The 21,933-nt window shown below is 31.9% G+C and overlaps 5 protein-coding genes and 1 long non-coding RNA gene across 7 annotated transcripts; 1 reads left to right on the top strand and 5 right to left on the bottom strand.

Moving 5' to 3' along the window:
• Nucleotides 1–7,167: 7,167 nt before the first annotated feature.
• LOC129915053 (uncharacterized) lies at nucleotides 7,168–9,099 on the bottom strand. The gene is made up of 3 exons (XM_055994510.1): nucleotides 7,685–9,099; nucleotides 7,316–7,468; nucleotides 7,168–7,238 (listed from the first exon to the last, which is right to left on the bottom strand). The coding sequence occupies exons 1-3, from the start codon at nucleotides 7,908–7,910 to the stop codon at nucleotides 7,168–7,170; spliced, it is 450 nt and encodes a 149-aa protein (XP_055850485.1). The 5' UTR covers nucleotides 7,911–9,099.
• A 16-nt stretch (nucleotides 9,100–9,115) lies between these two features.
• Nucleotides 9,116–9,878, bottom strand: LOC129914849 (uncharacterized). The gene is made up of 2 exons (XR_008772253.1): nucleotides 9,345–9,878; nucleotides 9,116–9,283 (listed from the first exon to the last, which is right to left on the bottom strand). It is a non-coding gene; the product is annotated as an uncharacterized LOC129914849 (long non-coding RNA).
• Nucleotides 9,879–10,689: 811 nt separating this feature from the next.
• LOC129914847 (U-Kazal-Dg21.2-like) lies at nucleotides 10,690–11,361 on the bottom strand. Its single transcript, XM_055994271.1, has 3 exons — nucleotides 11,098–11,361; nucleotides 10,887–11,042; nucleotides 10,690–10,828 (listed from the first exon to the last, which is right to left on the bottom strand). Exons 1-3 carry the CDS (start codon nucleotides 11,309–11,311, stop codon nucleotides 10,791–10,793), a joined length of 408 nt encoding a protein of 135 aa, XP_055850246.1. The 5' UTR covers nucleotides 11,312–11,361; the 3' UTR covers nucleotides 10,690–10,790.
• A 3,701-nt stretch (nucleotides 11,362–15,062) lies between these two features.
• LOC129914841 (uncharacterized) lies at nucleotides 15,063–16,138 on the bottom strand. Its single transcript, XM_055994266.1, has 3 exons — nucleotides 15,614–16,138; nucleotides 15,240–15,395; nucleotides 15,063–15,181 (listed from the first exon to the last, which is right to left on the bottom strand). The coding sequence occupies exons 1-3, from the start codon at nucleotides 15,840–15,842 to the stop codon at nucleotides 15,126–15,128; spliced, it is 441 nt and encodes a 146-aa protein (XP_055850241.1). The 5' UTR covers nucleotides 15,843–16,138; the 3' UTR covers nucleotides 15,063–15,125.
• Nucleotides 16,139–17,328: 1,190 nt separating this feature from the next.
• Nucleotides 17,329–17,970, bottom strand: LOC129915052 (U-Kazal-Dg21.2-like). Its single transcript, XM_055994509.1, has 3 exons — nucleotides 17,754–17,970; nucleotides 17,532–17,687; nucleotides 17,329–17,469 (listed from the first exon to the last, which is right to left on the bottom strand). The coding sequence occupies exons 1-3, from the start codon at nucleotides 17,968–17,970 to the stop codon at nucleotides 17,420–17,422; spliced, it is 423 nt and encodes a 140-aa protein (XP_055850484.1). The 3' UTR covers nucleotides 17,329–17,419.
• A 3,234-nt stretch (nucleotides 17,971–21,204) lies between these two features.
• Nucleotides 21,205–21,800, top strand: LOC129914839 (U-Kazal-Dg21.2-like). Of its 2 annotated transcripts, XM_055994264.1 has the most exons (3): nucleotides 21,205–21,418; nucleotides 21,488–21,643; nucleotides 21,718–21,800. In XM_055994264.1, exons 1-3 carry the CDS (start codon nucleotides 21,208–21,210, stop codon nucleotides 21,765–21,767), a joined length of 417 nt encoding a protein of 138 aa, XP_055850239.1. In that variant the 5' UTR covers nucleotides 21,205–21,207; the 3' UTR covers nucleotides 21,768–21,800. The 2 variants fall into 2 exon arrangements, with proteins under 2 accessions (XP_055850239.1, XP_055850238.1); XM_055994263.1 differs by having other exon boundaries at nucleotides 21,205–21,643.
• Nucleotides 21,801–21,933: the final 133 nt, after the last annotated feature.

Here is a 21,933-nt window from a genome sequence, read left to right as displayed (position 1 = left end):
TTGGTCTTAATAATATAACGTGAAACAGTGAGTTTCACTGGATATTTTTCTCTAATTTTGTCTAAAAAATAAAGAATTTTCAAAAATTTTCTACAAATCCATCGAATGAAACATCAAAAGAAAGGACTCTTTAGACTCTATTCAGAAACTGAAAACCAAAAGTTTATTGGAGTTCATGTTGCTGAATTATTTGCAATCTAAATATTTTTTTCTTTCATTCGGTAGCAGAAATTTTCGGATCAAAGTCTCGAAACAAGTTTCATAATAATAATTCCTTTGACTCGTATCAAATGCGACTTAAAATGCAAATTTAAACTTACAGTGTAGCGGAATTTACTCGATATAAAAACAATTTCTGTTTGCATAATATTATTACTGAGGCAATTAAACTATACAAATATATACATTTGTTCTGTTTCATGAACCATATTTGAAATTGACAGTAGTTATTCTATTTTCTTTTATCAAATCAAAGATTTTTGACTTGATTTGTATTAAAAAAGCTTCGTTTCAAATTTGTTTATTTTTCAAGGCAAAAGAATCCAAAATATATTTCCGTCCAAACTGGAAACTCAACGTTTGAAACCCAGAGTTGCCAAAAAACCCTAAGTTCACAAACCAGGAGAAAAAATGATAGTTTAATGGTAGTTGACGAGATGAAACAGTATTCTTTGGAAATCTTGTCCGTGAAAAATAACTTACTCTTCATTGAAAATACTTAAAATTTAAACATTAATTATAGTTTCTTTTGACAAAGAAGTCCCCTTCCCAAAAATCCAGAGATACCCAAAGGAGATGGGAAACTTTCGTACGTTTAACCCCCCAAAACCCATTTGTTTATTTCGTGTTGTTGTAATCTCTTTTGTATTCGTGAATAAATGTGAAAAACACACATAGTGTAGCCACGGTGTTTTTACGCACATCTAAGCAAAAATGTACGATTTTTCACGCATACTTAGCCAAAAATGTATATTTTTTCACGCATACTTATCCAAAAATGTCTACCGCAGCTTGTAGGCAAACCCGTATGACGTCAGAAGTTTCTCATCTCTTTTGGGTATCTCTGCAAAAATCCCCATCCTTGTTGCTGTCAAATTTATAAAAACTCACCTCGAAACAATTGGAATTAAAAAGGAAAAAACTGAAACTAAAAAAAAATATTCAAAACACAAAGATATCATATGACCGAAGTTTTTAATGTCACAATTGTTTCTTTTTTCCAATTCGGAGGTAAGGCTAGGCGCACACATGCGATTTTAGTCGCGCGATTATTCAGTCGCAAATTAGATGACAAGAATTTCAATGAATGTAGACACAATTTTCAAATTTTTAATCTCGGGAAGCATGTGTGTTCAGTGTTCACAGGCATTGAAATCCTTGTGATCCATTTTTGCGACTGAATAATCGCGCGACTGAAATCACATGTGTGCGCCTAGCCTAAGTTTTTATAAGATAGACTTTGGAACCAGTTTGGGAAAACTCATTCTCTCCTTTTGTTAGTGAAGTTTTCATGGCCATTTTTGAAATGAACGTCAAACAAAGGCGTCTTAAGCGTATAAAACAAGTGAGACTTTAGAAACTATCAATTCCCAATTTGATAACATCAATATTCACATTTGAAGTCGCAAATAACAACAAACTGCATTTTTTGGATCTCCTTGTTCCGAAATCTTTAGGAAACTAAGACAAAATCTATCCGATGAAAGCACAATAAAACCAATTTGACCCTATTTCAACCTCCCAGTGAAATAATTATACGTTTTGTTTTAATTATGTTATTTCTTTCATAAACTTAAAAGTGTATTGCTGATGATGAATCAAAGCAGACTCCAAATGCAATTAAATAAAATTAAAAACGTTGTTTTTTGTTTTTACTTGTTGTGATCTTTCCGGTTTTCTATATTTCTGTTTAAATTATGGGAATCCCATTCTTAAAAATTTCAAAATTAAAAGTGCCCTTTGATGGCAGAAGTAGATAATACCTGATGACGAAAGCACCATGTTGAATCCTATTATTTAAATTATTTATAAATACATAGCAATTTCACCGGCACACAAAAAAAAAAAAAGTGTCATGAACCAGAAACCAGACCTATCTTTCTATATGTTTTTGGACCCGCTGAATCCGAATTTCAAGTCCGTTTGGCCCTGTCACCCTCCAGTTTTGAGTAATGTGCAAAAAACTCAAAAAAAGGTAGTTTTTGGGGTCTTTTTTACACTTTTCTCAAAACTGGAGGGTGACCGGGCAAAACGGACTTGAAATTCGGATTCAGCGGTCCCAAAAACATATAGAAAGATAGGTCTGGTTTCTGGTTCATACAACTTTTTTTTTGTGTGCTAGCACTGTCGCGACATGTCGCTGTCATACCCGGCACACAAAAAAAAAAGTTTCATGTACCAGGAAGCAGACCTATCTTTCTATATGTTTTTGGGACCGCTGAATCAGATTTTCAAGTCCGTTTTGCCCGGTCACCCTTCAGTTTTGAGAAAAATGGAAAAAACTCCAAAAAATTCAAACAAAATGCACTCACAGCTCAAAACTGGAGGGTGATGGGGCCAAATGGACTTCAAATTCGGATTCAGCGTGCCCAAAAACATATAGAAAGATAGGTCTGGTTTCTGGTTCATGACACTTTTTTTTTTGTGTGCCGGTGTTATTATTAAACAGGTTCTATTTCACGTCTCTAATAATGCCTAAGGTCAGATAGAACTAAAAGAACATACATAAGAGCTAAAAAAAAAAGCCAAACTGTCCAGTAGTCATCAAACACCTGTTCTAACGTGTCGTCTTCAAGATCCATCTAGACTAGACTAGATAATACATCATGAAAAATTTCGTTCTTTTCTTCACTTTCTGTGCAGTATTACAATATTGTTGTGTTTCCGCTGCGGAGCGTCCAATTAACCCACGATGTTTAGTTTCATCAGTTTGCTCAAGTGATTCTGATTATGTCTATGCTTCTAATGACGGTGGAAATACATGCCAGAAATTCAGTAGTGTTTGTTCTTACAATGAAGGATGGTGCAGAAATGACTATGCTGGCCAACCTGGTAAGGAAATGCTTTAACATTACTTATTTTAACGACACTTAAACAATGTTTTCTTTTTAGAATTAATACAAATTTCTAAGGAGAACTGCCGAAATGTGTTGTAAGGAAATATGCAAAATGAGAAAAGGAATTGGAATTTCTGACTAATAAAAATAAGTTAAATAAATGAGAAATACAAACTAATGTAAAGTTTTGAAAATATTAAAACACAACGTGTTTTATTTCTATCTGGTGATACATTTTTAATGAAAGCCTCGAAGACTGGAGGTTAGGTGCTGTTATCAGTGCAAATTTTGTGCTTTCCCAAAAAAATTATATGAATCTACCTAGCAGATATTAAGAAATCAATATTTATTTTAAACCATTTGATTAAATTTTAAAATAAAACAAACAGAAACAACAAAATAAGAAACAACACCAAGCTTCATAGAAGGCATTGGCAATTTTGTTTTTTTGTTTAAACTTAATTAAATATTGACAAAAAGCCCATGTAAATACATATGTGTTTAAATTTTATGCGAAACCTATATAAAAAAAAAAACATATATTTTTCCCATTTAGCCTTAACGTGAACATTAAAGTATTTAAGGCTTTGAATCAGTTACTTTCCAAATCAGTCAACAATTGCTAGTATTCAATTAAGCCTACACTATGCGTACTTATATTCTATTCCTTACTATCTGTGTAGTATTTACACTCAATAGTGCTCCTGCGTTTTCTTTCGGATTTGGAGAAGAAGCATGTTTGACACCTCCTGTGTGTGACAAAGAAGCTCCATTTGTTTATGGGTCACCAGATGGTGGATATACTTGCAAATTCTTCTCAAATCTTTGCTTGTTTATGGATCAGTGGTGCGCCGATAATGTACTTGGAAATCCTGGTGGTGAGAACAAACTAAATTATTTTAGTTTATAACAAAATTTATAACAATTTTTTTTTTTTCAGAATGGCAAATTATTTCTCAAGAGAGATGTTTAAATTACATTTATTAAAAAATTAGGCATGAATTCTTGACCAAAAGTTTAAAATTAATTTAAAAAATTGATTTTCTTTAAAAATTGTATATACAAAATTTTATAAATAAAAAACCAGAACTGCTTTTGATACAACTGTACAAGTAGTCAAATGCATACATTATATTATTTCGCTTTAGGACTATTTAACTAACTCACGAAGTAACTGCACCATTAGTATATTCAAGTTTTGTGAAAATGTGAGAAAATAAATAAATAGAACTTACATTGCTTGCAATTTTTTCGATTATCTAATTGGCGATTATCGTCCAATAAATTTTGTATCAAGCTTAATTTCCTTCAGGATAGGAGTTTTTAAAAAGTATTACCACTGGGATAAGATAACTATAGACCGTTTTAATTTTATTCATTCCGGAGAATGTGAGAATCTGCCTACGATCTCGACATCAATATCCATATCATTTCTATATACTCATGAGAGGAGTTCGGCATGTTATAAGATCCCATCAATTCCAGGGGGCAGCTTTGCAATCTTTTCTAGGGATTCGCCAAATTGTAAACACTCCAAATGCGTCCCATATTGGTGAATATTAGGTATAGGCTTACAGGAGCTATCATTACCTTTCCTAAAAATGGAAGATACGACTGTCAAGATAGCGAGAACAATATCGGAAAACGAACAAGGAGTGCAAATATTGTACAAGCTCGTCTAGATGTGGATATCTAATCTGTTAAGAAGAAACTGACATATGGAATGGTGTCTATCAGGTGAATTCAGCCCCAGGATATGTTCAGGACAAAAAGAGCCAAGAGCGAGAAGAAGAATTGCAAGATGATGGCCTTCTCAATTAACATAACCTCATAAAATTCCGAATTTATTCTAGACTGAGACGAGCAAAAATTCATCAAATATTCATCTCATACGTCATTCACGATGAAATCCAAGATGACGACGACGCAATAATGGGATAATATTGTATTTGTCAATCGGAAGCCAGAACTCTTGGAACTTGTGCTCACGTTTTCAGTATCCTTTGTTACCTAGACTACGCAAGTCATCAAACAATGGTAAAATGACCCCAACAGATTCTGCTTAATATTACAATGAATGCGATTCGTGGTCCTTTTGGTTGGGAAGGACGGAAGATTGTGACAGGCAAGGGTACTCACGTTAATCAAGCACCCCAAAGGGTACATAATTCTACTAAATCCACGTCATTGTTCACGGGTAACGCTTAAAGTAGTTAAAGAAAAAAGAATCCAGAGTAATCAGTAATGCACTTGACTCACATGTTTACAAAGAAATGATATTTTGGTAGCTTGCCACCTCCAAAGACAGAATGGAAGTGTAATACTGTTATACAAGTTCTTGAAAACAGAGATTGTATGAGAAATCTAGTACATTTCGATGAGTTTTGGAGATTTCTGCTCAAAATATATATTATGAATTATTATTCGGTGTGAAAAGAATACTATGCATGAAAATTTAATTTTACTTTGAAAACTTCATGAGGTTTTAATTATAACTTTTAAGGTTTTCGCGGTTGTTAACACATGACATTACATTACGGTTTTCGGATTATCCGCGTTATTATATAGAAATATAAAGTGAGTTCACTACTGTACTCACCCCGACCGTTTCGCTTCAAATTGCAATGAGCGTGGTCACCGGGAAACTGCCAGCGAGCTTATCCCAACCTCCGGCATCAATGAGAACTATTTGCCTCTTTTGGATTTCTGTCTTCGGGCTATTTCTGCTTTAACGGACAATTTTATTTGCAAAAAGATGGCGGTGCTCCTCTGATTGCAGATATTTGGATGGAGAATTTCGAGAAAAAAACCTCTGTACAGTTCGAAAGAAAAACCAAGAGTCTGGCTGAGATATATGGATGATACATTCTGAATTCTCAAAAATTCCGCTATTTGAATTTTTTTGAACACCTTAACGCACTACACCCAAAGATAAAATTTACAATGGAAAAAGAACACTAACCGATATCTTCATGCTGATTCCCACCACCATCCAGCAAATTTGAGATCCGGCGTTTCCACACTTTTTCAAAGGGTATAACCGATAGAGTGGGAAAAAATCTTACAGAGATACCTATGTTGTAAAAAGATGATAAGCTCCCTCAAATCACCAGAAGATTAATTTCTCCTCGAAACACCCGGAGTATATGCAGTACCATGCAGCTGTTGTTCTTCATATGTAGGACAGACTCAGAGGAGCATTGCTACACGCCTGAAAGAGCACATCAGCGCTGTTAGCAAAAAAACAAAGGGAAAAGTCTGCCATCATATGTGAGCATATAATCGTATCGATCATCCAGATGAACACCACTGGATCCATTTCGATCAAGCTAAGGTTCTAGCAAAAGAATCTCACTATATACCGCACCTGGTTCGTGAAGCGATCGAAATAAAACGACATCAAAATTTCAATCGGGACGATAGTTTTAAGCTGTCTCGTACGTGGAACCCTTAAATTAACTAATCACGATCTATCCAATTGCCACTTCACACCAACAAGGATACAGTGAATACGGTTTGGGAAAAACCGGCCGGTTTAAACCGGTTTCGGTTTTTTTGCTTCGGTCAACCGGTTTTTTTTGGTTTTTTTGTTCTCCCGGTTTAAACCGTTTTTTTGCGAAAAAACCGGCTGAAAAAAACGTCGAACAGAAAAAAAGACCCTACGAGACAAAAAACTGAAAACCCTCAAAACTTTCATTCCCTCTCTCTACTATAACCATTTTATTATAAATTTTCATTCATATTCAGCTTAAAAAATTCCTCAAAACTCCTACTAAGAGTGAGTTAAGAACTCTTATAACGAAATCAAACTAAAAAAAAGCTTTGCTTAGGGATTTTCTTCGAAAATTTTTTTTTTTTTGGTTGACAAATTAAGTTAAATTTTTTTTTGGTTATCATGCAAAAAACAGAAAATTTTTTTTTTTTTTAAACCGGTTTTTTGGCCTGGTTTAAACCCAACCGGTTTAACCGAAAAGAAAAAAAACCGGGTTTTGTACTAACAACCGCCATCCCTATAACGCGGATAATCCAAAAACCCTAATAATGTCAGGTTTTAATTAATCTTTAAAACTAAACTGAAACTACTTAAAAACTTTTCATAGAATTTATTTCACTAAAAAAAATTTGAATACAATTCGATAACACTGGAGGCTGGGCATAATCCTTCACTGTACAGATCGAAAACTATATAAAATTAAGATTTTATTTATTAATACATCAAGTCTTAGAAACAATATTCAAAGCATGTTTTTGATACTTACTTTGCCCCGTGGCACAGATAAAATTATCCATTTCACATTGACTTCCAAAATTTCGCAATTCAAATTCATAATATCCACAAATTGGAGTCCCATTGCCTACGCAAGATGTTTTACATAGTTTTTGACATTCTTCTTGTCCAATATCTATTGCTTCTGTAAATACAAAATTTTAAGTGTAAATATTTTTTTTTATATTTGCGCCACTTGAGTAACTAAAGTTTATTCTTAACAACACGTATTTTCGGGTGATTTTTGTATTAATATGGAAATATCTATTTGTGCCAGTAGCTTTACTTTAAGTTGAATAATATTTTTCAATATGTACCTACTCACTTTCTGAACTTTATCGCAACTTAAAAATAAACTAACCTGATTCATAATTATTTTGACGATTGCAATTGGAACTCTCGAACATGCAATTATTTGGGTAAACCTCACAAGATTCATTGTCAGTTGAAGCCCACACAAGTTCTCCCCCAGTCCTACATCTAAATGCTAAATTACACGGTTTTTCCTTTATTTCGTCATAATAATCTTGGGAAGCACACAATGTTACAAGCACGAGAAATGATAACAGGAATACTAAAAGCTGCATTGTTTTGGTGAACAGTTAATGGAAAACTAAAACACGATCTATTCATATCACTTATTTTAAATAGAGTAACAAAATATAAAACACATTTTTGTATGTAAACAATTCATAGACATCAGGGACGGCTTTAAGAGTTAAATACTTATTTTTGGTTAACGCGAGTTCTATGATTGTTTCTATGATATTTTTTCGGTGTTTAAACGCTCAAAAAAATAGTGTGTTACTGGCTAAACAAATATTGAACGATTTTTACATAGTCACAAGGTTTTGCCTTAATTTAAAAGCCTGAGAAGAGTCCTTTCAAAGCCATAGCAAAACTTAAAAGGACTTTTAGATATTTAAATTTACTGACGACACCACAAAGCAGAGTTTATAAAAGCCCCCGAACCAATATCTTAGTGCTTCCACAAATATAATTCATACTTAAATTAAACTACTATTTATTTTAATGCCACTTGAGTAAATTTAAAACAAAACATAATACACAAGGCACGACAATTGTGTCACACGTGCTTTCTTTTATTGTTTGTGGAATTATTTATTATTCACCTTTAAAAGTAAGTGGAAAACGTGAAAGCCATTCTTAAGCTTATAATTTCTTATGATTTCTTAAGGCTCACTTTTTTTCCCTTACCTTTTCTACGGCTCTTAACCGGTTTCTTACAGAGTTTCCTCCGGCTTTCAACGACTTTGAATCGGTTTTTCTATGGTATAGTACCGGCTATACATTAACCTTGAATACCTTACTGCTTTTGTTACTGTGTGTGTTTGTTACCGTTTTGGTGCAGGTGGAACTCAAGTAAGCCAGAAGCAATTACAATCCCATTTCATCCTAATATATTACACAAGTCTTCAAATTTTTAGGTGCCGAGACCAAGATAGGTATATACTTTTTATGTGCTAAACTCGAATCTGAAGTCAGAAATATCTTATCAGCTCCCGTTTTTGAAATATTACCGTAAAGTGGAATACCAAGATGGCGTATCTAGACTTTTGGGTCCCTGAATCAATTTTGTTTCGTCTCAAATTAACACTTTCGGGATGAGAATTCGCAAAAGGTGAAATGCAGAACATGGCAATATTGACCGATTTATCAAAAAAATTGTTGAAATTCCTGAAAAATGTTTCGTTCCATAAACTAGTATTAAATTCACTGTTCCAGAGCAACTGTCTTTTCATTCAAAGTTCAAACCAAAAATTGTAAATGGTAAATGCTGTTAAAAAATCTTTATTTATGAATATTTAAAAGAACAAGCAATTTCTTTGAGTAGCAAAAAGTTTTCATCAAAAATTGAAATGTTTTTAGAAATAAATATGTTTTCAAAATTTATGCTCATTCACAGTTTTACATTTATCCTTAGAGACCTCTTTTAATTCTGAAAAGTAATAAAAAAATAATTATTGTATCTAAAAAAAAAAAAAAACTGAATTTCCTACCAGGTAAACCATGTTCATCATGCTTGCACCATTCGTCCATATAAGTACATACATTCATAAATTTTTCACAAGTATTGCCTCCATTGGTAGAAGCGTAAACAGGGCCAGCATCAGCTGCACAATTAGCAACAACCAAACATCTGGGATTAACTGCACTCTCAGTATAAATTGAACAAAATGTTAGCACGATACAAAAATATAGGATTATTACGAAGAATTTCATGATGTTTATAAAAATAAGTATGAATATACGAAGTTCGTTTTTCAGACTGATGTGCCGAATATACAGAGATTTACCTAAAGACTTGATTAGAATTGCAGCTTGCTTGAAAAATTTCAGGAGATTACTGAAACCAAATAAATATAGTGACCATCTGATCTGTATTAACAAATTTTGAATTGGTTAAAATGTTCATACAGATAAAATTTTCTTGCAAAACAACAGCTGGTCACCCTAGGAATCGAAATATTTAATTTAAATCAAAGGTAATTCAAAATGTTTATCGTCATTTTTTTAGCAATCACTAATCAATGGTTTTTATGTTATTCATGGTGTCAGATAATTGGGGCATAGGTTATCAATTTTAAGGTTTAAATTAAATCTTTCACAAGAAATACCTATTTTCTTGGTTGGTTTCGGGTCATTGTCTTGCTGAAAAATGAATTCTTCTTCCAGACCGACCTTCAGGAGAGACTCTTCAATGTTCAATGCAATGCAATGCAGTGTTAACACTGGCTGTCATTGTGCCATTGATTTGAACTAGATTTCCTGTTTCGAACAAAGCACCCAAGCAAAACTCCCCTACAGCATCACACGGCTTCCTCCGTGTTTGACTGTTCTATCCACAGTTTAATACAGGAGCCGTTCTCCTTGAATCAAACACGGAATCGCGTTTTAAAGACAAAAAAATCGAGATTACTCTCGTCACTCCAAATCGCCTTTTTTGGCACTGTTGTGTATGTCAGTTAAAAGTGATACATGACCAAAAAACCGTTCCATGCATTGGTCAAGGTTATGGTTAATTTGCGGCTGACTTTCCTGCGGAAGAGAATTTAGTGAAGTTTTGTCGGTGCCTTCGAAAGAAATTAAAGCCTCTCCCCATAGGCAGCCTTTGCTGGTTCCACTGTCAAATAAACCAAGCAGAGCTTTGAGCTTTGCCAAAAATATGAACGGTAGCTGCTGACATTTACCACAAAGGTTAAGTTTGTAAAATGTAAATCTCCCAGTGAAGTGAACTTAAATACTCCAAATAAGTCCAGTAAAATATCACTTCCGTTTTGAAATGAATCTAGCTATTATTCAATAAATTTAAGACAATCCGCATTTTGAAATGATTTTTCTTTATTAGTTCGTTACTGTTTCAAAGAAGACGTGTTGTTGCAAGTTATCGAAGCTGACGTATTTTATTCCGATCAAGGTGATTGTCCAATTCTTTTTCCACAAGACTATCGTGGGCAAGCTCCTGCCCTGTACAAGCTCCAGGCTAATAAAACAATAATAAATTATATTTTCATACAGTTGCTTTCTAACTTAAAACTTACTTTCTTGAGTTGAACAAATACGTCTGCTCATTTCACAATCATTGCCAAAAGTTCTCAATCTATTATTGTATATCCCACAAACTGGTTGAAAAACTGCCAAGCACACTAATTCCCTACATAATTGTCGACATTGTTGTGTTGTTATTTTTGTGTATGCTAATGGAAAATGGAAATGAAAAAACTTATTTTTGTTATAATTTAAATTTCTTACTAGGCTTATTTTCGTTTAAAAGACTGCAATTTCTACTAAACAAAATGCAATCGTTACGGAATACGTCACAAAATAAACCATTAGTTGTTGCCGAAACTGGCTTTTCTTCATCAGAACATCTTACAGCTATGTTACAAGGTCGTGGTCGAAGTTGAGCTTGACACCCACAATAAGTTCCAATTAAATAGAATAAAACAACAAAAAATTTCTTCATCGCACTTTAAATCAGATTAACGAATTCTATAGAACTGTGAAGTTTTGTTGAAGTGAGTCAAGCTTTTAAATAATTTTCGATAAGACACGAAGTTAAATAAAATAAAACAATTAAATAAAAGTACCTTAATTAAAAATGTTTAACAAAAAATATACATACAAAAAATAAAATGAGTACCTATATATTTTGTTTACAATTTCTGTACGGAATCATGTTTGTTTATTCAGTTCGTGGTTGTATTTCTAGATTTTTTTTTAGTTTTAAGATGATTCACTGGGGCAAACTTTAATAAGAAAAAAGTAGGTACGGGTTTTTTGTCATGCCATTCATTCTTTTTTTTAAAGATGTTGCGGAATGTTGAACGTGAGGGATTAAAGTATTTCCATCAATGAAAAAACCCTCTGTGGTTCTTCCATTAGATACTTGTGGATTTGGGAGTTGCAAAGGTCTCTTAAAAAGAGAAGCTCATTATTATTATAGTACCTTTAAATTGCATTTGGAAATATTTGCTATTCTCTTTCGGACAAAGTCTTTTTTGCATTGGGATTTACTTCTGTGCTTTTTCTGTCAATTCCTGCAGTCTTTTATTTCTTAATTGCTTGTTATTGTAAACATTTCATAAATGTGACAACGATCGGTATTTTTCAATAAATTCAAGTCAAAACAATATTTATGTCACAGGAACCACTATTTTAGTCTAAGCTCTATGATCCCGCCATACTACGAGAAAAACGTGTCATTGGACTTTCGTTTGTTATGGTGTTTTCGTTTGGTAAAAAAAAATAATTATTGATCTGTTCAACTACAATTAAGTAGGTGCAACAGTTTTTTTTGACAGATTTAGATCAAAAAATAAATTGATTTGTTTAAATGTTATAAACCAAAGGTCAAGACCCCACTCCGTAAAAAACGATTCAATTTCAATGTTGGCTTCTGAATAAACAAAAACAAACTGAAAGACTATTTCGTTTTACGACATTTTTAACTTTATTGCTTTAATTTTTTCACAAATAATCTGCAGCCGTAAACTATACACTTCACAATCACTTTTAACAGTATAAAATTACCCAGTCGCCCTTTCGATGCCGCACTCAAGAATCAAGATAGCTATCTGTGCCTTTTTTAGCATTGTGATAATCTACTATCTACATTAGGCCAGTCATTATATACATTTGGAAATGCAAAATGACCGAGAAAGCTAAATTTTGGATATGTTGTAGAGGATGCTTAAAAAAGCTTAACTTGAAGTTTTCGACCAAGATTTCCTATGAGCTTTTTCCGCCATTTTGAAAAAAAGGATAAAACTGGTTTTTTGACAATAACTCGGCTATCTGACGAGATGCGAAAATTTTACAAGAAGCTTTTTTATAGCTTTTAACGAGTTCTACAATTCATGCATACACATTTTTTGTGTATCATTAACCGTTTTCGAGATATCGATTAAAAAAGTCAAAAATTTAGGACATGCCATTTGTTTTTTGACATAATCTATTTTTGGGTGATGAATATCGAAAAAATTATTAACATAAAATTTGTAGACCACATTCAGACCTATACTTTTAATTTAGAAAATATTGAGAAAAATTGAATAAAAAAAAAACATTTTTAAGATCGATTTTTCCGTAAATGACATAATATTTGCGAGAAATAATTTTCCATAGAAACCAAATTATACTTTTCTAATGGCCTTTGACCTTCTTAAATTCAATCTAGCATTCGAATAGCTCTAACGTGCAAAGTTTTTGAGATATTGAATTTTGAACGTTCAAAACACTATTTTTGTGATGTATTGGCATTGTTATATGTATCTCAACGTGATAGAATTTTTCTGACTAAAGATTCGAGCTCAGCATACAAAAAATCATTAGAAAAATATACTTTGATTTCTATAAAAAAAAACTTTTTGACTAGTGAAATCGAACAAGGCATTCACCCACCCCCTTTTCACCAATTAGTTTCTGGGCAATTTATTTTTCCGCTTTCATATACCATTTATCCTAAATTTTCCAACCACATATATGCTGCTAATAATTTTTTTATTTTCAAAAATTATTGGCACTGATCTAATTGCAATTTTTATGAACTAAATAATATAGAGATTGAAGCAAATTACAAAATGCACAATCAACACAAAAAGCCGGTATACTGTATTTACAAAATTTGGGTTAGTAAAATTGGGGTAACAAAAAAACCATTACCATCTTCTTCTCATTATTTATTAAATAAATACATACATTTGTATGTATGTGTTACTGATATAATGATATAAACATTAAAAAAAACATGAATGATTGTTTTTTTTTACAACCGAACGGGCGGCTTGCTTGGCGGTGGGCGCGGGCTAAACGACTTTGCGGCCGGCTGGAAGTCGTAATTTTTGTCCAAAAAATATATAAAAATACGACATTGAAGGTCTGAATGTGGTCTACAAATTTTATGTTAATAATTTTTTCGATATTCATCACCCAAAAATAGATTATGTCAAAAAACAAATAGCATGTCCTAAATTTTTGAATTTTTTAATCGATAAATCGAAAACGGTTCATGATACACAAAAAATGTGTATGCATGAATTGTAGAGTTCGTTAAAAGCTATAAAAAAGCTTCTTGTAAAATTTTCGCATCTCGTCAGATAGCCGAGTTATTGTCAAAAAACCTTTTATCCTTTTTTTCAAAATGGCGGAAAAAGCTCATAGGAAATCTTGGTCGAAAACTTCAAGTTAAGCTTTTTTAAGCATCCTCTACAACATATCCAAAATTTAGCTTTCTCGGTCATTTTGCATTTCTAAGCTGTTTTTTCCGACATAATGACTGGCCTACATACATATAACAGCGTTCGGCTTAATTTTTTCACAATTCCAGACTTATTGCATACGATTCCTTTCATTTCTTATGCAAGTAGATAGCATAAGAACATCACGTTTATGACTCCAATTAAGCAAAGTAATTCACCCATCCATCCTTTTGTCGAGCAATGCTTTCGTTTCTTTTTTGTTTGGGGTTTGTTTTATAACCGGTGATGGTAGTAGATCGGTACGCTGCTTATAGTAAGCTTGTTTATTAATTGTCAATAGACATTCATTTGGCCCTCACTCCTCACTTTGAAGAGCTTCACACAGATCTCGACTTGTCAATACCTTCCATTGCTAAAGTTGATCCCGAATATAAATTTCGTAGGACCACATATAGCATTTTATTCGCTATAAAGCCGTACTTACTGGCTTTTGAAGGGTTATAAATTTTTATTTGCAGTCAATCATTGAATTGGAATACTAATTCATCTACCACAAGTAGTTTGCCAGGAGTAAATTTTCTACGTTTTTTGCATCCTTTCTTGTAGCAAGGGAGTGCCTTATTGCATTATTTTCCATATATTTCATTATCTTATATTAATTTCATTAATCTTATATCTTTAATTATTTGAGACTTACCAGAAATGTTCTCCTCATCATCTTCACTTTCACGAAGTTAGTTGGAGTCAGAGTCAATTTTTATTGGTTTAAGAAAACGACATTATTTGGGATCTTCTATGTGTTTCATTTAATTTTGTTTGTAAGTATGTATACACTTGTATTATTTTATTTATCAAGATAGGTATATGTATTAATTACCGCAATCTAATAAATTATCTATTCAAACATGCAATAAAATTGATTAATTTATTTCTTAAAACCTCTTTTATTAATTTAATTACAAAACTTTTTAATAGAACAATGACCTGAAAGTTGAACCTGAACAATAACTGTTTTGATCAAGTTTAATTGTTTTTAACTAAATTAATTGTTGATTTTTTGTTTAAATTTTATAAAAAATTTTATTCTTTAAACTCTAGGTCATCTGGACATTTTTCAGCTCGAAAGATGCTGAAAGCTAAAAGAGAAATAAAATTGCTAGTGGAACAGCAAAAAAAGTTATTATTTTTTCATACTTAGTCCTGTTTTACAAATATGCTTTTCCATCTCGCATTGATTTCCAAACGTTTGCATTTTTCCCTCATTATGAAAAGCACAAATTGGCACAAAAAATGGCGGACATTCTGTGGCACAAAATCGTTGGCACACTTCTCTATCAGTTAGCAAAGCTTCTGCAAATGTTTAAAAAGAATAATGGTTAATAAATTGAAAGTACAATAGACCCAGGATATTCTGGCTCAAATTCAGAGTTGATTTTTTCTAGAAATTCGCCATTCGGACTCGGCAGAAAATTGTTCCTTTTGAAAAGGCACTCCTCATTTTTGAATACATATGTACTTACTTGAAACAAAATCAACGAAAAATATGCAATATAAATGTAGTTACTAACCAGGCTCATCTCTGTTAATTCGGTCACAGTTAGCACTCAAGAGGTGACATGCGTTCCTGTACACTAAGCAATCATGTCCAGTTGTAGTTGCCCAAACTGGCTTTTCTTCATCCGAACAGCGATAGGCTGTGTTGCACCTTTTTCTTAAAACATATTGAGAGTAACAAGAGCTTGCAATTACAAGCAAAATAAATGCAAATTTTGAAAATAATACCGAACACTTTATCATGGTTAAAGATATATTAGGAAAACTAAAATATAGACTGATATTCGTCAGGCTTTATATAAAGAATTATAATGCCTATGGTCAGTATCAGATAGTTATTAGATAAATAATAATTAATCGTGTTCAAGTTCGTTAATTAATTATTCTTATCACAAAAATAAGTTCATTTGTGATCACAAACAGAAGCATACGCAAGTTAGTTATTGTGATTTTTGTGTTAATTTTATAAACTAACAATGGATCAGGCAAACGTTGAAAAGATAATATCAGTTTGTCATTGTTTAACTATTTTATATTGTTTTATTGTTATGAATAATGGGTTTTTCGAATGCACCGTTTATTTGTTTTTCATTAGGTTTAAATTACACCTATGTTGTAGGCTTATTTGAAAGCATCTATTTTTTTTTTTACATGATTATTCGTTAAAACGTTTTTTACTTGCGATATAGGTACTATATATCAAGTTATGCATTCGTACAAAAAAAAAAAGTTGAGATAACATTTTTCCATGACATTACGATGGTAGACAATGCCAAAAAAGTGGGTCCCGGAAGTCCGTCTGTCTGTCTGTCTGTCTGTCTGTCTGTCTGTCAGTCTGTCAGTCTGTCTGTCTGTCTGTCTGTATAAGGAGCTACAGCCTAAACGGATGGACCGATTAATGTCAAACTTGGTATGTAGCGTTATTTGGCGACTCTCCAGAGGGGTTTTTGGAATTAATTTTTTTGGACCAAAAATAACGGTACTTGTCATATACCGATTTTAGTAAAATTGAAATATCTCAAAAACGGCTCCAACGATTTTGTTTAAAAAATTCAAATATTAGTTTTAAGCTGAGGTCTATATTTCAATGAAAATTTTTTTTTTCGAAAATCGTTATTAACGGTACCTGCCATAGAACCGTTTTTTTCAAATTCGAATATCTCCGAAACTTCTTATTCGATTTCAACGAAACTTTTTGTGAAGAAGCATTTATATAATTTAAATATAAACCAAAAATTAAATTTCCAAAAAAATAATTTTTGGATTTTTAAAAAAAATTTGAAAATTTTTTTTTGAAAAATCAAATTTTCGAAAACGGGACATTGAATTTTTTTGAAATTTTGTTTTTAGATGTTGATTAGTGATGTCTAGAAAATGGCATTACAATTTTATTTTAAAACTTTTTTTCCAAAAAATTATTTATAAAAAATTGTTTTTTTAAAAAACGGCTCTAACGATTTTGAAAATTTTTTTTCTAAAAATGCACGTTAATATATCAATCAAAACTGCATACTTGTTTTGGAGGGCAATTTAATTTCAGATTTTATTTTATTTTTTTTTTAAACGAATTTTATTTTTTTTTTCCAAATTTCTATATAAAAAGTCTTAAAAATGTAAGCAACTTTAACTCCAAGAGCAAGTTCGTGCGACCCAGTCGTGCATTTTATTTTTTTATGTTCATTCTAAAACCTTTTTCACAAAAATTACAGATTGAGAATTTCTTTTCTGGGCCGTGGCATCCACCAATTCTTCAATCTTAATAAACTTACAACTCATAGTTTTTATATCGATTTATATTTTTTCTTGCATTTATCGTTTTTTTACACAGTACGGTCTGGAAAACAAGAACCTCGATGAAGTGCGATGAAAGCTAAAACAAACATTTAGCGTTAAAATAATTGAGAAAAATTATAATTTCTTTTTTATAATTACTCTGTCCAGTTGTGCAAATATATTTGTTCATCTCGCAATTATTTCCAAAAGTACGTCTTTTGCCATTGTAAATGCCACAAACTGGATTATAGACCATCAAACAGTTCTGTAAGCGACATAAATCTTGACACTTTTTCTGAGAAATCTTTTTAGCTTCTGAAAAAAAATTAACATATTTTATTGAATAAGTGTTTTGATGATAAGTTTGTTTAAGATGTTAACCTGGTCTGTTTTCATTAAGACGATCACAATTCTCACTCATCATTACACACTCATTTCGAAACACCTCACAAATTTGACCACTAGTTGATGCCCAAACAGGGTTTTCTTCATAAGAACAATCATAAGCCACATTGCAACATTTTGGACTTTGTAATTGAGATTCACAATATGTGGCCAGAAAAATTGGTAAAGCTATTAAAATTGTTGCGAATTGCATTGCTTCAATAAAGATCAAAATATTTTAGTTAGTGATTATATTTTTTGAGCGAGATGAACAAGAATATACAAAAACATATGGATGAATGATTTTTAAGAAAATTAAGAGTTATTCTTATGCTATTGTGATTATTTATCTTTATTTAATTTTGTAATTGTTATCATCTGACTTATGAATTATGATAGTGAATTGTAACCTACTTGTGCTATTTGTTTAGTAATAATTATTTGTTTACATTTTTATTGCCTTTAGTTTCAGCTTTTTTTTATGAAACAATGAAGTAATAAGTTAACAGTTGTAGTTTTATCTCGGTATAACAAGGCCTTTTAACAATATAGTAAGCTAAGCTCGTGAAGAAGAAAAATGCGGGATGAAAAGTAAAAAAATGTAAACATATTGAATACAAAACACTGCCCATTAAGTAAATGAAATGCAAGAATTAGAATCACGGTACGTCAAACTAATATTTGAATGCCTTGAGAAATTGTAAATACAGTAATTATTATTATTGTACACATAAAAAAAAGTAGGTAAGTAGGTACCGTTGATTAAGCTTTTTAGAAATATTTCAATTTTTCCTTTGGATAATTCATACCAAGGCATGTTTTCGTGAATTTTTTGTAACGACAAAGTTAAAATCTATTTAGTAAAGCCAATTGTACGTAGGTACTTCGAAAGGGGAAGTTGCCTCATTTGTTATTGTAAAATGAACAAATTTGAAAAATAAACTTTCCACTAATTTTGAGCTGTGGGAAAAACGCTTTAAATTTTTGGTATAAAACGTTCATAATACTCAAAATTTTGCTCCAACCGACTCAAAATGGACAAAACATTCATTCAGTTAAAAATAAAAAAAAGCAAACAAATTGAATAGGTACCTTACCCCATGAATATGAATAAAGGCAACAACAAAAATTTGTGGAAAAGTTCAAAATTTTGATTTCAATGATTGTTTTTTTTTTTTGATAACACTGTGATAGTTCGATATTGCAACAGAGCGGAGACACATCAATTCTAGTTAATTCGAGTGTGCTGAATTCAGTGGTGGCAACCGTTTTAAAAATTTGGCTCAGGTTTTCGAGATATTTCGAAAATAAAATCTTAGGTCGGGACTATTAAAATACTGATAATTTCGAATAATTATGTTTTTTTTAAGCAGTTTTTAGTTTAGAGAAAAGCTATTCCTGTATATAGCTATATGTTTAACACTATTCCAACCTAGATTGTTATGTTTCGGTCGCTTACAAAGCATTTTTTAAACAAAAACTTCACTTTTTCATGTTTTTTTTTATTTTTTTGACTTTCAAAGCCTTTAATATGGATGCAATTTGAGTTGAACATTGATTCGGTATATTTTGTATTATTCGCGTAGCATATAGTTCCAATAATATACTGCAAATATCAAAAAGTTCTGTAGTGAAAATCAGCCTACTAACCTACGGAAATGTATCAAAACTTGAACTTAAGATTAAGTTAAGATAGTTTTTGGATTTGTAGCTTAAGCTCAGATAATAAATAAACTAAACAGTTTTTGGAAAAAAAAAAAAACGTTCTTATATACTTACATCATGCCGGGATAAAAGCAGTCAAAATAACGTTTTTTGCCTTTTATAACTGTAATATTTAAAAAAAGGCAGCCAAATAAATATTTATGGCTTCGAATTGGATTTCAGCACCCCTTTCATTTTCAGAAAAGTATATTTTGGTTCTTGTGGCAAAAAAAAAAAAGTTTAATTTTGCTTACCAGTGTTATTTAATACATTTCCATAGCTTAATAGGCTGATTTTCACTAGTGAACTTTTTGAGGTTTGCAGTATTTTATTCATTTTTGGAATTATATGCTATGTTAATAATATATAATATCCCGAATCAATGTTAAACTCAAATTGCATCCATATTAAAGGCTTTGAAAGTCAAAAAAATAAAAAAAAACATGAAAAAGTGAAGTTTTTGTTTAAAAAATGCTTTGTAAGCGACCGAAACATAACAATCTAGGTTGGAATAGTGTTAAACATATAGCTATATACTGGAATAAATTTTCTCTAAACTAAAAACTGCTTAAAAAAACTTAATTATTCGAAATTATCAGTATTTTAATAGTCCCGACCTAAGATTTTATTTTCGAAATATCTCGAAAACCTGAGCCAAATTTTTAAAACGGTTGCCACCACTGAATTCAGCACACTCGAATTAACTAGAATCGATGTGTCTCCGCTCTGTTGCAAAAAAAAAGTTCTAAAAACTATCACAGTGTAATTATTAGATATAAACAATTCTGTTACAAATAAGTGAATTGGCAGTACCCTACCCATGAACACCGTTTTTAAAATTTATTCAAGAATCCGACCTGGAACTGAGTTATACAAATATTTTATAAGCGACGTTAGGTGAATACAGCGGCAACTCCATCACTTCAATATAAGATTTTACAATACGAGCAGTATAGCAGCATTTTCCTGTTGCAAGATCCATTGTAAAGGTCCAAAAAAGTACTTTAGCTTAAGAAAAGCTGATTCCAATACTAACTTGTGGTTTATTTCAGTCATTTTTGTGCCTTGAACATTAAGTTCCAGTGTTACATAGATATATGATCGCACCCCAGACCATTACTCCACCCTCTCGGCTATGATAGCGTGTTGGAAATCGTTCCTTTATGCGGAAGTTCAAGTCATATGATGTTCCGCAAATTTAAGAGGAAGCTCCTTACCCATGTCATTCAGGTTTTTTTTTTGTCAGCTTTAACTTCTTTAGATGTGCAGCACCAAGAATAACACGCCGAATAGACCATTTGCTTGCATATTGCTTTTACCTTAGAGTTTGATTTTGGGTGTGCAACAGCTTGAATCAGAAGCAATTCGACTGATCTTACGTCTGTCCGCTGCAGCGCCCAAAAAGTATCAGAAAGTCTTAACAGAGGAAAGACGGTGTTTGTAAATCAGTAAATTACCCTAAATAATGACCTTTTGAGTTATTGATCGACTTTCCAATATTGTTTCGGCAAACTTGTCCTCGATGCATTTAGACTAGGTTAATAACTCATTTTGTTTATCCAAACCAAGTAGGTTATAACTACACAATATAACAATTCAGATTATAAATGAAAACAAAAATGAAACAGAACAAACACGTTTTCCCTTAATTCTTATCTTAATTTTAAAAAAGAGTTATTTAAGTTGTCGAAATAATTAAACGCATCGCAGTCGCAGTACAGTGTACAGACGATATTTCATTTCTACAATGAAGTTTCCATTAATTTGTCTTCTCATTTTGCTGGGAACGATTTACAAATCCCAAGCTCGAACTCCTAAACTATGTAATATAAAATATTTCTGTTCTTTGGAAGAAAAACCAGTTTGGACAACAACTACTGGGGTATTCTGTGAGGTATTTCTGAATGAGTGTTTGATGCTAAGTGAAAATTGTAATCGTGTGAATCAAAATAGACCAGGTGACACATTCAATCAGGGTTACAGCGAAGGCATACCAAAATACATGATTTTTATGATTGATTTTTCAGAAGCAAAGATAATTACTAAGAGTAAGTGTCAGAGTTTGTGTAGATCCTTGGTGTGTCCAGCAGTCTATGATCCGATTTGTGGCATTTACAATGGTGTAAGACGTACTTTTGCAAATGGCTGCGAAATGAGTAGATATATTTGTTCAACGGGGCAAAGTAAGTACATAATATGAAATGAATGAATTCTTTGTTTGTTATGTAGTTATCGAAAAACTTTTACTTTTTATCAGCTTTCCGCTGGCATGCCCCAGGAAGATGTTCTAGGAAGCCTGTTGATTAAAAACGGAGGAGGAAGATTATGAACAAAAAAATTTTATACGTACATAGTATTTGTCTCTTAAGTCTTAACTCAGGCATATAAATTACCCTGCTCAAAAAATAAAAAATATTTGTAAATTATCCCAATCAAATTGAAGGCAAAACTAAAAGTATAGATTTTTCTTTTT

Source organism: Episyrphus balteatus, chromosome 3 (assembly GCF_945859705.1).
Source record: "Episyrphus balteatus chromosome 3, idEpiBalt1.1, whole genome shotgun sequence".
NCBI classification, from domain to species: Eukaryota; Metazoa; Arthropoda; class Insecta; order Diptera; family Syrphidae; genus Episyrphus; species Episyrphus balteatus.
The sequence above is the reverse complement of the archived record's forward strand: the minus strand, read 5'-3'. Positions and strand labels throughout refer to the sequence as shown.